Source organism: Cherax quadricarinatus, chromosome 68, assembly GCF_038502225.1.
Source record: "Cherax quadricarinatus isolate ZL_2023a chromosome 68, ASM3850222v1, whole genome shotgun sequence".
Classification (NCBI taxonomy): Eukaryota; Metazoa; Arthropoda; class Malacostraca; order Decapoda; family Parastacidae; genus Cherax; species Cherax quadricarinatus.
Window position 1 is genome coordinate 3994369 of NC_091359.1, and position 14928 is coordinate 4009296.

General features: G+C 41.3%; 1 protein-coding gene across 2 annotated transcripts; it reads left to right on the top strand.

The window, feature by feature from the left end:
* Positions 1-35: 35 nt before the first annotated feature.
* On the top strand, positions 36-12105 carry MED22 (Mediator complex subunit 22). Of its 2 annotated transcripts, none has more exons than XM_070099605.1 (4): positions 36-54; positions 5627-5747; positions 9142-9242; positions 11787-12105. In XM_070099605.1, exons 2-4 carry the CDS (start codon positions 5645-5647, stop codon positions 12009-12011), a joined length of 429 nt encoding a protein of 142 aa, XP_069955706.1. In that variant the 5' UTR covers positions 36-54; positions 5627-5644; the 3' UTR covers positions 12012-12105. The 2 variants fall into 2 exon arrangements, with proteins under 2 accessions (XP_069955706.1, XP_053645733.1); XM_053789758.1 differs by lacking the exon at positions 36-54 and adding an exon at positions 3679-3835.
* Positions 12106-14928: the final 2823 nt, after the last annotated feature.

Below are 14928 nucleotides of genomic sequence, written 5' to 3' on the forward strand. Positions count from 1 at the left end.
CAAGAAAACGAGTTTATCGACAGAAGACGCCGCACCACACCCAGCGATATTAAGGTCAGTAAAGTTTATTAAGCGAGTTTATTTAGGTACAGGTACACATAATTATAATTATCTTACACAGTGTAAATTACTTAAGATAACCCAAAAAAGTCAGAGTGACTATTTCCTTTTGTATTGTTAGTGTGTTAGATCATGGCCACAATTAGTCACTTAGAGAATAATGCTAAATATACTGTAATGCCTGAAATAAGTATGAGTTTACAGATAAACTTCTTTTCCTTCGTGTTGGGTTAAAAGGCTGACCCCACTAAACGTTTGCTCAGTGACCGGCTAGCGCTGTATAGCCCTTGTGGCTTAGCGCTTCTTTTTTTGATTATAATAATAATCAGTGACCGGCTTTCCCTCTAACCGGAGAAATTCGCAGATTAAGAAGAAAAAAAGCTGATGTATCAAACATCAGCTCTTTTGGCACTACGACCGAATGACCGATGGACAGAGTATAATGAAGTTAAGCATCCCTGAAGAGAGGTTCCTCGACTCTGGTGAGGGGTTTAATCTGATCTCCCCTTCCTAGGAACTAACCTGCCTCTCATTTACCAAGGCATTGCCTCCCCAGTACATGTACTAGGTTGGTATAATATTTGTCAGGAAACAGGACAAGTGTTTCCTGACGCAGGTCTTAGTCATATGATGACGTTCAGTTGGAGCATTTGGTCATCTGACCGAGGCCTTCCACTGGCTTACCCCTCCACCCCTTTAAAAATTATGGTTATGATTATAACCATTTCTTTGTTTTGGGTATAATGTACTAGGCCAGGGAAAGTAACTGCAATTTTATACTACCTAGAGTAGGTGGTAAGATAAGATAAGATAAGATTTCGTTCGGATTTTTAACCCCGGAGGGTTAGCCACCCAGGATAACCCAAGAAAGTCAGTGCGTCATCGAGGACTGTCTAACTTATTTCCATTGGGGTCCTTAATCTTGTCCCCCAGGATGCGACCCACACCAGTCGACTAACACCCAGGTACCTATTTGCTGCTAGGTGAACAGGACAATAGGTGTAAGGAAACGTGTCGGAATTTCCACCCGGGCCCTCCGTGTGTGAAGCGGGAGCTTTAGCCACCAGACCACCGGGCCACCCGGTGGCTTCAAACACCATTTATTATATAGCAATACACGAGTACAACGGATTGTCTGAACATGTCAAGGAGAGTCTTAGCATGAACCAGTTCAGGAAGACAGCTGTCAGGTTCTTAAATAATGAAACAACAAAAAGGGAGGAAAGTGATTTCTTGCATATTAGTCTAGTTTTACCTATTTAATGTTCATGTAAACTAAATTTTCTTTAACCCCTTTTCTATCTCTTCTCGTTGTAACTAATTCCATACAGCTGATTTATTTAACAATTATATTTTTATGGTTATCACGACTGAGTCAAATATTTGGATTCGTGTTTGTTTTTCAGAGGAAAATCAAATATTCGGGTTCTGTATATTGTTGTTTACGTTGCTGAGTAAGTTAGATTTAAGCACAGGTACACGTAAGTGTAATTTTCATATATAATGTAAATTACCTAGGATAATCCCAAAAATCAAAGTACACAATTAGTTGTTTGACCGAAATACTCTGCATGCTAATGGCTTTCTTTGTACTTAACAATATTTTATTACATGTAAAACTACATTTTTATACTACAAAAAGAAATAAACTGTTTATATTTCCATTGAGGAAGACCCAGGAAATTTGCCTTCTTAAACGAGTGCAGTTGTGTCAGGCTGTTCGGTCCTGAATATTGATAACGAAGCCACATCATCGTCACAGGTAGAGCATGGGACTCACCATAAAGTAGCCACTCAGGTGGCACAACTAATAAATCATACACAACCTGAGCAGCGGTATATGATCCTTCTGGGTTTAGTGCTTAGTTATGAATATAATAATATAAAACCTAAGGAACAACTGGACTGGTATGCCATTCATCAGCTCCTCTTTTGCTGCTCTGCGAATTTTTAAGGCACAGGAAAGCCGGTTTTTATCTCGATTGATTGTGGGTGTCTGGCTCTGCCGGTGCAAGTTTATTTAAGTACAGGTACACGTAGATACAGTTACACAAATTGTCATACAAAGTAACATATGTTTAAACTGCCTATGGCAACGCAAAAAAGTCAGACTAGGTGACTTATTTCCATTGGGATCTATCTGAATTAAATGGGAATTTACTTTTTCACGTTTGTAACTAGAAAGCTGCAGTAGGGTTCAGTACTGGGAAACTGCAGCAAGGTTCAGTAATGGGAAGCTGCATAAGGGTTCAGTACTGGGAAGATAGTGGGGTTCAGTACTGGGAAGCTGCAGCAGGGTTCAGTACTGGAAAGCTGCAGCAGGGTTCGGTACTGGGAAGTTGCAGCAAGGTTTGGTACTGGGAAGTTGCAGCAGGGTTCAGTAATGGGAAGCTGCATAAGGGTTCAGTACTGGGAAGATACAGTAGGGTTCGGTACCGGGAAGCTGCAGCATGGTCCGGTACTGGGAAGCTGCATCAGAGTTTACTACTGGGAAGCTGCAGCAAGGTTTGGTACTGGAAAGATGTATCAGGGGTCAATACTGGGAAGCTGCATCAGGGTTCGGTACTGGGATGCTGCATCAGGGTTCGGTACTGGGAAGCTGCAGCAGAGTTTGGTACCGGGAAGCTGCAGCATGGTCCGGTACTGGGAAGCTGCATCAGAGTTTACTACTGGGAAGCTGCAGCAAGGTTTGGTACTGGAAAGATGTATCAGGGGTCAATACTGGGAAGCTGCATCAGGGTTCGGTACTGGGATGCTGCATCAGGGTTCGGTACTGGGAAGCTGCAGCAGAGTTTGGTACTGGGACGCTGCAGCAGGGTTCAGTACTAGGAAGCTGCAGCAGGGTTTGGTACTAGGAAGCTCCATCAGGGTTCAGTACTGGGAAGCTACATCAGGGCTCAAACTAGGAAGCCGCAACAGGGTTTGGTGCTGGGAAGCTGCAGCAAGGTCCAGTACTGGGAAGCTGCAGGGTTCAGTACTGGGAAGTTGCATCAGGGCTCAGTACTGGGAAGCTGCAGCAGGGTTTGGTACTGGAAGCTGCAGCAGGCTTCAGTACTGGGAAGCTGCAGCAGGGTCCAGTACTGGGACGCTGCATCAGGGTTTGGTACTGGGACGCTGCATCAGGGTTTGTTACTGGGAAACTGCATCAGGGTTTGGTACTGGGAAGCTGCATCAGGGTTTGGTACTGGGAAGGTGCATCAGGGTTCAGTACTGGGAAGCTGCATCAGGGTTTGGTACTGGGAAGCTGCAGCAGGGTTCAGTACTGGGAAGCTGCATCAGGGTTTGGTACTGGGAAGCTTCATCAGGGTTTGGTACTGGGAAGCTGCATCAGGGTTTGGTACTGGGAAGCTTCATCAGGGTTTGGTACTGGGAAGCTGCAGCAGGGTTCAGTAGTGGGAAGCTGCATCAGGGTTTGGTACTGGGAAGCTTCATCAGGGTTTGGTACTGGGAAGCTGCAGCAGGGTTCAGTACTAGGAAGCTGCAGCAGGGTTTGGTACTAGGAAGCTCCATCAGGGTTCAGTACTGGGAAGCTACATCAGGGCTCAAACTAGGAAGCCGCAACAGGGTTTGGTGCTGGGAAGCTGCAGCAAGGTCCAGTACTGGGAAGCTGCAGGGTTCAGTACTGGGAAGCTGCAGCAGGGTTCAGTACTGGGAAGCTTCATCAGGGTTTGGTACTGGGAAGCTTCATCAGGGTTTGGTACTGGGAAGGTGCATCAGGGTTCAGTAAGGCTCAAAGCTTTGCTGGCCCTCACAACCCCTAATGACAACGCCATCAGTAAGTTTGAGTTTTGTTTTTCTGTTAGTAAAATGAGATTGTGTAATTAATTCACAGTCATTCATATCAGCATTTGTGTTACTGAGTGACCCTCTATCACGGAGGCCTCTCAAGGGAGGTTCCTTGATGTTGGTGAGGGGCTCTTGATCTAGGGAATTGGATCTGTGCTCCAGTTTCCTGAATTAAGCCTGAATACCTTCCATCCCTCCCCACAGGCACTATAAGATAAGATTTCGTTCGGACTTTTAACCCCGGAGGGTTAGCCACCCAGGATAACCCAAGAAAGTCAGTGCGTCATCGAGGACTGTCTAACTTATTTCCATTGGGGTCCTTAATCTTGTCCCCCAGGATGCGACCCACACCAGTCGACTAACACCCAGGTACCTATTTGCTGCTAGGTGAACAGGACAACAGGTGTAAGGAAACGTGTCGAAATGTTTCCACCCGCCAGGAATTGAACCCGGGCCCTCCGTGTGTGAAGCGGGAGCTTTAGCCACCAGGCCACCGGGCCACCCAACCTATATAATCCTACGGGTTTAGCGCTTCCCCACGATTATAATGATAACACGTAATTATCACGGAGATGCTTTGTTGTTAGTGTAAATCTCTCTTATCCCAGTTATTGGAGCTTTTCACCCCTCAGGTTGTATCCTATCATTATTGTTATAAGTAAGCGGTAAACTCGTAAGGATCACTTATCAGATTACAACCCGATGGAAATAAGTCACAGTGTCTTGGGGTTATCATAGGTTGTTTACATATATGTTTCTCTATATGGTAATTTTATTTATATGGACCAGCACCGAAATAACTTACTGTCTATTCCCCAAGCTTTGTATGAACCCTACGGGTTTAATGCTTCCCTGTGAATATAATAGCCACTTAAGAGGATCCCAGAAGGGGGTCGAAATAAACAGATTAATTAATCTCCTGAGTTCCTGTCTCCATTTGGGTTATTGAGCATAATATATTATTATTATTATTATTATAATCAAGGGGGAAGCGCTAAACCCGGAGGATTATACAGCGCCTGGGGGGGGGGGATGTGGAAGGCATTCAGGCTTAATTCGGGGAACTGGAGCACAGATCCAATTCCCTAAATCAAGAACCCCTCACCAACAAAAGGTACCTTCCTTGAGGGGGAGCATAATATAAATAATTATAAAATTATCTACAATAGTTATACTCATTGTTTAGGCATAAGATTCATACATTAAGTTAAAGGTCTAGGACTACCACGAGTTGTTATTACAATCAGAACTAAGTGCTAAACCCACAAGGGTCATGCAGCTACTTTTACTTTTTTGGTAAATTTATTTAGGTTCAGGTACACAGAAGTACAATTATCATGCATAGTGTAAATTACTTAGGGGTAACCCCAAAAAATTTAGGATAAAGTGACGTATTTCTTTTGGGTTATCCTAGGTAATTTACACTATTTATGATAATTGTACTTATGTGTATCTGTACCTATATAAACTTAATTACACCTGGAAGCTTCACTAGTTAAACATTGCACTTGAGAAGTGATGCAGCATTTTAAGTTTGGTTTAATTGTAAGTACAATACTGTATATAAAGAAGAAAATAAGATATTTTATTATATATTATATTATTACTTATTATAATGAATACTGAAGCAATTTTTGTCACTTACACTTTAAGATTTTTTTGTTTTAACACAATTGTTTATTATTATTACTATTTTTACAATCATAACTAAGTGCTAAACTCACTAGGGTCATACAGTACTGCACAAATGTTTATATAATTGTTATTTGATTTATTACAGTGATAATTTAATGTTGTAATGGCACAACAAGGAAAACCACCTCAGAGTCGGGAAGCACTACTCAAGTCATACAATAAAAGGCTTAAGGATGATGTCAAATCTATCCTTGATAATTTTATGGGTAAGTTTAAAGGTTAAAGTACATACTGTATTTATATTTGCTGCCCTCTTTCCAGAATAATTAGCATGGTTTAAAAATGGTGAATGCACAGCAAGCAAAAGTATTAATTCTGTAATGTAATAAATCACAATATTTATGTGGGAAGTGAAAACAGCTCAAAGGTATTATTATTATGATTATAATCAAAAGAAAGCACTAAACTCACGAGGGTCATACAGTGCTGCTCACTGAAGATAGATAAGTTATTACCTGGAGTTTACCTGGAGAGAGTTCCGGGGGTCAACGCCCCCGTGGCCCGGTCTGTGACCAGGCCTCCTGGTGGATCAGAGCCTGATCAACCAGGCTGTTACTGCTGGCTGCACGCAAACCAACGTACGAGCCACAGCCCGGCTGGTCAGGAACTGACTTTAGGTGCTTGTCCAGTGCCAGCTTGAAGACTGCCAGGGGTCTGTTGGTAATCCCCCTTATGTATGCTGAGAGGCAGTTGAACAGTCTCGGGCCCCTGACACTTATTGTATGATCTCTTAACGTGCTAGTGACACCCCTGCTTTTCATTGGGGGGATGTTGCATCGTCTGCCAAGTCTTTTGCTTTCGTAGTGAGTGATTTTCGTGTGCAAGTTCGGTACTAGTCCCTCTAGGATTTTCCAGGTGTATATAATCATGTATCTCTCCCGCCTGCGTTCCAGGGAATACAGGTTTAGGAACCTCAAGCGCTCCCAGTAATTGAGGTGTTTTATCTCCGTTATGCGCGCCATGAAGGTTCTCTGTACATTTTCTAGGTCAGCAATTTCACCTGCCTTGAAAGGTGCTGTTAGTGTGCAGCAATATTCCAGCCTAGATAGAACAAATGACTTGAAGAGTGTCATCATGGGCTTGGCCTCCCTAGTTTTGAAGGTTCTCATTATCCATCCTGTCATTTTTCTAGCAGATGCGATTGATACAGTGTTATGGTCCTTGAAGGTGAGATCCTCCGACATGATCACTCCCAGGTCTTTGATGTTGGTGTTTCGCTCTATTTTGTGGCCAGAATTTGTTTTGTACTCTGATGAAGATTTAATTTCCTCATGTTTACCATATATGAGTAATTGACATTTCTCATCGTTGAACTTCATATTGTTTTCTGCAGCCCACTGAAAGATTTGGTTGATGTCCGCCTGGAGCCTTGCAGTGTCTGCAATGGAAGACACTGTCATGCAGATTCGGGTGTCATCTGCAAAGGAAGACACGGTGCTGTGGCTGACATCCTTGTCTATGTCGGATATGAGGATGAGGAACAAGATGGGAGCGAGTACTGTGCCTTGTGGAACAGAGCTTTTCACCGTAGCTGCCTTGGACTTTACTCTGTTGACGACTACTCTCTGTGTTCTGTTAGTGAGGAAATTATAGATCCATCGACCGACTTTTCCTCTTATTCCTTTAGCACGCATTTTGTGCGCTATTACGTCATGGTCACACTTGTCGAAGGCTTTTGCAAAGTCTGTATATATTACATCTGCATTCTTTTTGTCTTCTAGTGCATCTAGGACCCTGTCGTAGTGATCCAATAGTTGAGACAGACAGGAGCGACCTGTTCTAAACCCATGTTGCCCTGGGTTGTGTAACTGATGGGTTTCTAGATGGGTGGTGATCTTGCTTCTTAGGACCCTTTCAAAGATTTTTATGATATGGGATGTTAGTGCTATCGGTCTGTAGTTCTTTGCTGTTGCTTTACTGCCCCCTTTGTGGAGTGGGGCTATGTCTGTTGTTTTTAGTAACTGTGGGACGACCCCCGTGTCCATGCTCCCTCTCCATAGGATGGAAAAGGCTCGTGATAGGGGCTTCTTGCAGTTCTTGATGAACACGGAGTTCCATGAGTCTGGCCCTGGGGCAGAGTGCATGGGCATGTCATTTATCGCCTGTTTGAAGTCATTTGGTGTCAGGATAACATCGGATAGGCTTGTGTTAACCAAATTCTGTGGCGCTCTCATAAAAAATTCATTTTGATCTTCGACTCTGTCTGAGTCATATTGGGACTTGAGTAGCTCACTCATTTCCTTGCTGTCATCTGTGTAGGACCCATCTTGTTTAAGTAGGGGCCCAATACTGGACATTGTTCTCGACTTTGATTTGGCATAGGAGAAGAAATACTTTGGGTTTCTTTCGATTTCATTTATGGCTTTTAGTTCTTCCCGCAATTCCTGACTCCTATAAGATTCCTTTAGCTTAAGTTCGATGCTTGCTATTTCTCTGACCAGTGTCTCCCTACGCATTTCAGATATATTGACCTCTTTTAGCCGCTCTGTTATTCTTTTCCATCGCCTGTAAAGGGAGCGCCTGTCTCTCTATTTTACATCTACTCCAACTTTTTCTTAGAGGAATATGCCTTGTGCATACATCGAGTGCCACCAAGTTAATCTGTTCTAGGCATAAGTTGGGGTCTGTGTTGCTTAGTATATCTTCCCAGCTTATATCGGTTAGGACTTGGTTTACTTAGTCCCACTTTATGTTTTTGTTATTGAAGTTGAATTTGGTGAATGCTTCCTCGTGACTAATCTCATTATGTCGGTCTGGGGCTCCACACATACATGTCTGAACCTCAATTATGTTGTGATCTGAGTATATTGTTTTTGATATGGTGACATTTCTTATCAGATCATCATTATTAGTGAAGATGAGGTCTAGTGTATTCTCCAGTCTAGTAGGCTCTATTATTTGCTGGTTTAAATTGAATTTTGTGCAGAGATTTAAAAGCTCGTGTGAGTGTGAGTTTTCATCAGAGCTGCCTCCTGGTGTTATTACTGCAACAATATTATTTGCTATATTCCTCCATTTTAGGTGCCTTAAGTTGAAATCCCCCAGGAGCAAGATGTTGGGTGCAGGAGCTGGAAGATTTTCCAGACAGTGGTCAATTTTTAACAGCTGTTCCTGGAATTGCTGGGATGTTGCATCCGGAGGCTTGTAGACTACCACAATGACTAGGTTTTGGTTCTCGACCTTTACTGCTAAATCTTCCACTACATCATTTGAGGCATTAAGCAGCTCTGTGCAAACAAGTGACTCTGCAATGTACAGGCCAACCCTCCCCTTTTGCCTGTTTACTCTGTCACATCTGTATAGGTTGTAACCTGGGATCCATATTTCGTTGTCCAAGTGATCCTTTGTGGGTCTCAGTGAAAGCCGAACATTGCCTTTGCCTCTGCAAGCAGTCCACGGATGAAAGGTATTTTGTTGTTTGTTGCTGGCTTTAGACCCTGTATATTTGCAAAGAAGAATGTCATCGGACTGGTGGCATTGTTGGTACTGGGGGGGGATTTGCCAAATTGGTTTTGGTAGTGATGGCATAAACTGAATTACACAATTTGAAGTGTACCTTTGCTGGCTGTTTTATTAAAATTGTATTGCATTTTCTTTCAGAGATTGTAAAGCTGGGTGTAGTGGAAGAAGAATGTCAGGTGAACAGAATGACACAAGTTGAAGAGATCAATTTCCAAATACAAGTGCGGTCTGCTAACATGGTAGGTGAAAATTACCATATACTGTACCTATATATATGGCTGGTGGTAAATAAATGGAAAAATGGATGGGGACTTGAATTGTCGTCTTTTCATATAGTCTGGGACTACTGTATGTATGAACCATGGTTCAAGTCCCCATTTATTCTTCTGCTTATTTATACACCTATATCATAAATATCCCTTCTATAGAGGTGCCTTGATACTGGTGTTGAACTCTTGATTTAGGTAATTGGACTGGATTTCCATTTCCCTGTGTCAAACCAGACTGCTTTCCATTCCCCAGGCTCTGTACGATCCATGTGTGTTTAGTGCTTCCATAAGTATAATAATAATTATTATGAAAGTACAATCACGAGCAACAAAGCACTATAATGGAAATGGTAGTGTTGGTGTTATTTATGAATTGGTCTGCTCTACATAGCTCTTTGTAGCATGAATGAATGTTATTTTCTACTGTGTACTCCTTTTGTCTGGTAACTATACAGCCTTTCCTCACTTAATGACGGAGTTCCGTTCCTGACACCATGTCGCTATACGAATTCATTGCTAAGTGGGGAGCATACTATAGTGGTAGTAAGTTTGTGTCGGCCATCTTTGATATTGTTTCAGTGTCGCCTTTGCACCATTTATAACATTTCTAGTATATTTTTAGTGTTTATACAGTAGTGTACTGTATATTCAAATTAACAGACTAGAGGACATCAGCTCTAATATACAGTGGTACCTTGGGATACGAACAGCTCAAAACTCGAACAGTTATGTAAGTGCTTTTATAAGTGTATTTTTGGGGGTCTGAATTGGACTAATCTAATTTACATTATTCCTTATGGGAACAGATTCGGTATCGGCACTCGAGCAGCCTTTTGGAACGAAATAAGTTCGTGTCCTGAGGTACCACTGTACATTATTTAGTCAGAGAGCCTCTTGTAAGTCCGAGGTGTTGGTAAACGAGTACATTGCTAAGTGAGGAGAGGCTGTATATGGTCCCGTATTAGAAAAAGGTGAAAAATAGATTCTCATACTATATGTATTATTATACTTCTGTAACTGTATTAGCATCAGGAGAGGTTTCAGGTGTCCCATAGATTGACTGCTAGCACACTTATCTCACACACTGAGGTCCAGGGATTGATTCCCAGTATGGGTGCAAAACATTAGGATGTGTGTCCTGCCGACTGTGTTCACTTATCAGTAAAATGGGTACCTGGGTATTAGTCGACTGTTGTAGGCCACATCGTGGGGACAAAATTGACTTTAATTTGCCCAAAATGCTCTGCATAACAAGGGGCTTTCTATATACGTAGTAGTATGTCATTGATGTCAGCTAGGTCTGTATGCCTTGTACATGTACTTGTAGAGATAAAGATGATGATTATTATTATTACAGCCTCTCCTCACTTAATGACAGAGTTCCGTTCTTAAGACCATGTCAGTAAATGACTTCGTCGCTAAGAAAAGAGCATACTATGATGGTAGTGGGCTTGTGTCAGCCATTTTTTATATTGTTTTAATGTCACCTTTGCAACATTTATAACATTTCTGGTATATTTTTAAATGTTTATACAGTAGTGTACTGTATATTGTAATAAACAGAATAGAGGAAATCAGCTCTAATATACATTATTTAGGTATGCATACTGGTCAGAGAGCTTGTAAGTCCAAGTCATCAGTAAACGAGTGCATTGCTAAGTGAGGAGAGGCTGTACTGTGCTATACTGTAATGATAATAGCCCACAGAAGCACGATTAGTGAAATTGTAACATGATTGTGAACAACTTGCCGAAGAGGGTTGGAACCCATGACAAGCCAGTTCTCAACCAGCAAGCCAGTGTTCTACCCACTATACCATGCCAGTCTAATAAGATTCATCCAGTCGGGTGTATTTCTACATGTATTACGAAGATTAGCATGGGGCTCATTGACCACAAATGCAAGTATTAATTCATAGACAAGTCTTACATTAGCATGACTGTGACCTGCTCTAGCTCAGGTCCCTGTAATAACCTGCATTTATGGTTTGTGGATTATTATTATTATAATCAAGGGGGAAGCGCTAAACCCGGAGGATTATACAGCGCCTGGGGGGGAGGGGGATGTGGAAGGCATTCAGGCTTAATTCGGGGAACCAGAGCACAGATCCAATTCCCTAAATCAAGAGCCCCTCACCAACATCAAGGAACCTTCCTTGAGGGGTATGGTTTGTGGAGCCCCATACTAATCTTCCTAATATGTATAGAGATACATCTAGTTGGATGAATCTTATTAGGCCAGCATGGTACACCCACATACATTGTCTTAAAAAATCATCTTTAAAAAAATCAACTGTCTTGGAAAAAAAAAAAAAAAAAAAAACTCGACATGCATGACACATCACCAACAAGGGGCTTTCCTTGAATGGAATCTGGACATTTTAGGCATCACCAGAGCAGTATGCTCCTCATCTTCTGTCATTGGTTGAAACTGGCCAGGTTATTGAAGTGGCTAGAGAACTTTTTTTTTATTCATATTTTATGGTTCATTATCTAGTTTTTTTTATCTTTTCAGGTGAGAGCTGCAGAATCACTAATGAAGTTAGTTGCTGATGTTAAACAGTACCTTATACTCAATGACTTCCCTTCAGTAAATGAAGCCATTACACAAAATTCCCAAATTTTCAAAACGAAGAGTCAAGAGGCAGACCAGAAGCTAATGGCATTACGTGATGACATGGCCTCAGACCTTTATGAACTTGAAGAGGAATTTTATTCTTCTATTTATAAGGAAAAATAAATCAGGATGAACAGATTAGAGGACAACACAACAATCTCAAGGTGTAGATTGAAAAGCTATAATAAATAGGGTTAATTCAACATACAGTACAGAATTAGTTTTACTGACCTGTGACAGGACACCTTTAGTCTCCAGCTATATCTTCATTGACATGTGAAGTTTTTAATCCCCCACCACATAATTGGTAGATACCCATTTTAAGTACTTCATAATAATAATTATTTTTAAGCACTAAACCCAAAAGGGTCATAAATACTTCAGGATCGTAGGTTATCGAGATTAATCATGATGAGAAGGGTCACATGCTCTACAACTTCCAGGTAATTAAGCCTCAGTGCCTTTCATCACCCTCCCCAGCACTGTATAATCCCTACAGGTTTAGCACTCCATGATGATAACTTCCAGGCAACTAGCAGAATTGGCAAGGGAAGCCCTGGTCAGTGTGGTCCAAGACAAACAGTGTTTGCCCTCAGAGAGGGGAACATGTGTGTAAAGGTAGAAAGTTGAAAGTGAACATAGAAAAGAGTAAGGTGATGAGGGTATCAAATGATTTAGATAAAGAAAAATTGGATATCAAATTGGGGAGGAGGAGTATGGAAGAAGTGAATGTTTTCAGATACTTGGGAGTTGACGTGTCGGCGGATGGATTTATGAAGGATGAGGTTAATCATAGAATTGATGAGGGAAAAAAGGCGAGTGGTGCGTTGAGGTATATGTGGAGTCAAAAAACGTTATCTATGGAGGCAAAGAAGGGAATGTATGAAAGTATAGTAGTACCAACACTCTTATATGGATGTGAAGCTTGGGTGGTAAATGCAGCAGCGAGGAGATGGTTGGAGGCAGTCGAGATGTCCTGTCTAAGGGCAATGTGTGGTGTAAATATTATGCAGAAAATTCGGAGTGTGGAAATTAGGAGAAGGTATGGAGTTAATAAAAGCATTAGTCAGAGGGCAGAAGAGGGGTTGTTGAGGTGGTTTGGTCATTTAGAGAGAATCGATCAAAGTAGAATGACATGGAAAGCATATAAATCTATAGGGGAAGGAAGGAGGGGTAGGGGTCGTCCTTGAAAGGGTTGGAAAGAGGGGGTAAAGGAGGTTTTGTGGGTGAGGGGCTTGGACTTCCAGCAAGCGTGCATGAGTGTGTTAGATAGGAGTGAATGGAGACGAATGATACTTGGGACCTGGCGATCTGTTGGAGTGTGAGCAGGGTAATATTTAGTGAAGGGATTCAGGGAAACCGGTTATTTTCATATAGTCTGACTTGAGTCCTGGAAATGGGAAGTACAATGCCTGCACTTTAAAGGAGGGGTTTGGGATATTGGCAGTTTGGAGGGATATGTTGTGTATCTTTATACGTATATGCTTCTAAACTGTTGTATTCTGAGCACCTCTGCAAAAACAGTGATAATGTGTGAGTGTGGTGAAAGTGTTGAATGATGAAAGTATTTTCTTTTTGGGGATTTTCTTTCTTTATTGGGTCACCCTGCCTCAGTGGGAGACGGCCGACTTGTTTAAAAAAAAAAAAAAAAAAAAATCATGGTAGTGCTAAATCAGCAGGGGACACACAATACCTGGGGATGGGAGGTAATCAGGTTTGATCCAAGGAAGAGGATGGTAGTTTAAATTTCTTGGAGCTAGTGTCTTTCACTAGCATCAATCCCCTCAAGGAAGGTTCCTTGATGTTGGTGAGGGGCTCTTGATTTAGGGAATTGGATCTGTGCTCCAGTTCCCTGAATTAAGCCAGAATGCCTTCCACATCCCCCCCCCAGGCGCTGTATAATCCTCCGGGTTTAGCGCTTCCCCCTTGATTATAATAATAATAATAATAACACTAGCATCAAGGCATCTTCCTTCAAGGGTTTCTTTTGATGACTTCCTTGAATAGCTGAATTATAAATGCTTTATGGTGTAGGTACTCTTATATCCATGACATTTTTAAAAGAATTAATGATTAATAAAAGCTTGGAAAATGCTATAGTGACAGACAAATTGGTAAATTTGTTAGTTGCTTTAAACCTCAAGCTTTCAATGAAAACTCTTGAGTGTTCCTCATTCAGATTTTTTATTGCATCACTGCAAGATGGTATAAAATCCATTATATTACCATTCTGCATATGCTGTTAAGGAAAACATTTAAATTTCTTTTGTAAACTGTATTTTGCCTGTTTTATAATGGACTCCTACCTTATGATAGGCATCATCCACAAATTTTTAAGAACCTGTTAATAAAAAATTTAAAGTAAAACCCCAGTAGAAGAAAAAACTTTCATATACGACTCGTGAAACTGTAATGACTTGATGGCAAACATACAGAAATAAGTGGGATACAGACCCATGGCAAGCCAGACCTAAAACTAGTAGGCTAGTATGCTATCCACTGCACCATAATGGCCTAATAATAACACTAAACAAAACTGAACTTTTTATTCAGTTTAGAAGCCAAATTGGTCATTTTAAGTCATTCTTGATGCGCTGATCATGAATCTGAGCTTGAGTATCACGTAAGATTTTTTAAAATCTTACGATCAACATTTTGGCTATTAAAGGTTGAAAAGATGTATATTACCTAACAATCATAGGCATTATATTATGCACAGATATTAACCCTTTCGGTGTTGGTCTGTTATATAACTGCTTTGAAGCCAGTGTCGGTCCTGTAGTACTATGCCAAGAGCTCAACTCACTCAGATAAGCTGTGAGCAGTAAATTTGGCCCTAGATATGAGAGAATAGATCTATGCAGTGTGCACTACCTAAAAAAAAATACTGCAGTATGCAGTGCATGAGGAAAAAACAAACAATGTTTTTGGTTTAAACAGCGACTTTGTAGTGTATTTTCGTATGGTTTTTATTGTTGTATTCTCGGATTCTTGGTCTCGCTTGATATTATTATTATAATCAAAAAGAAGCGCTAAGCCA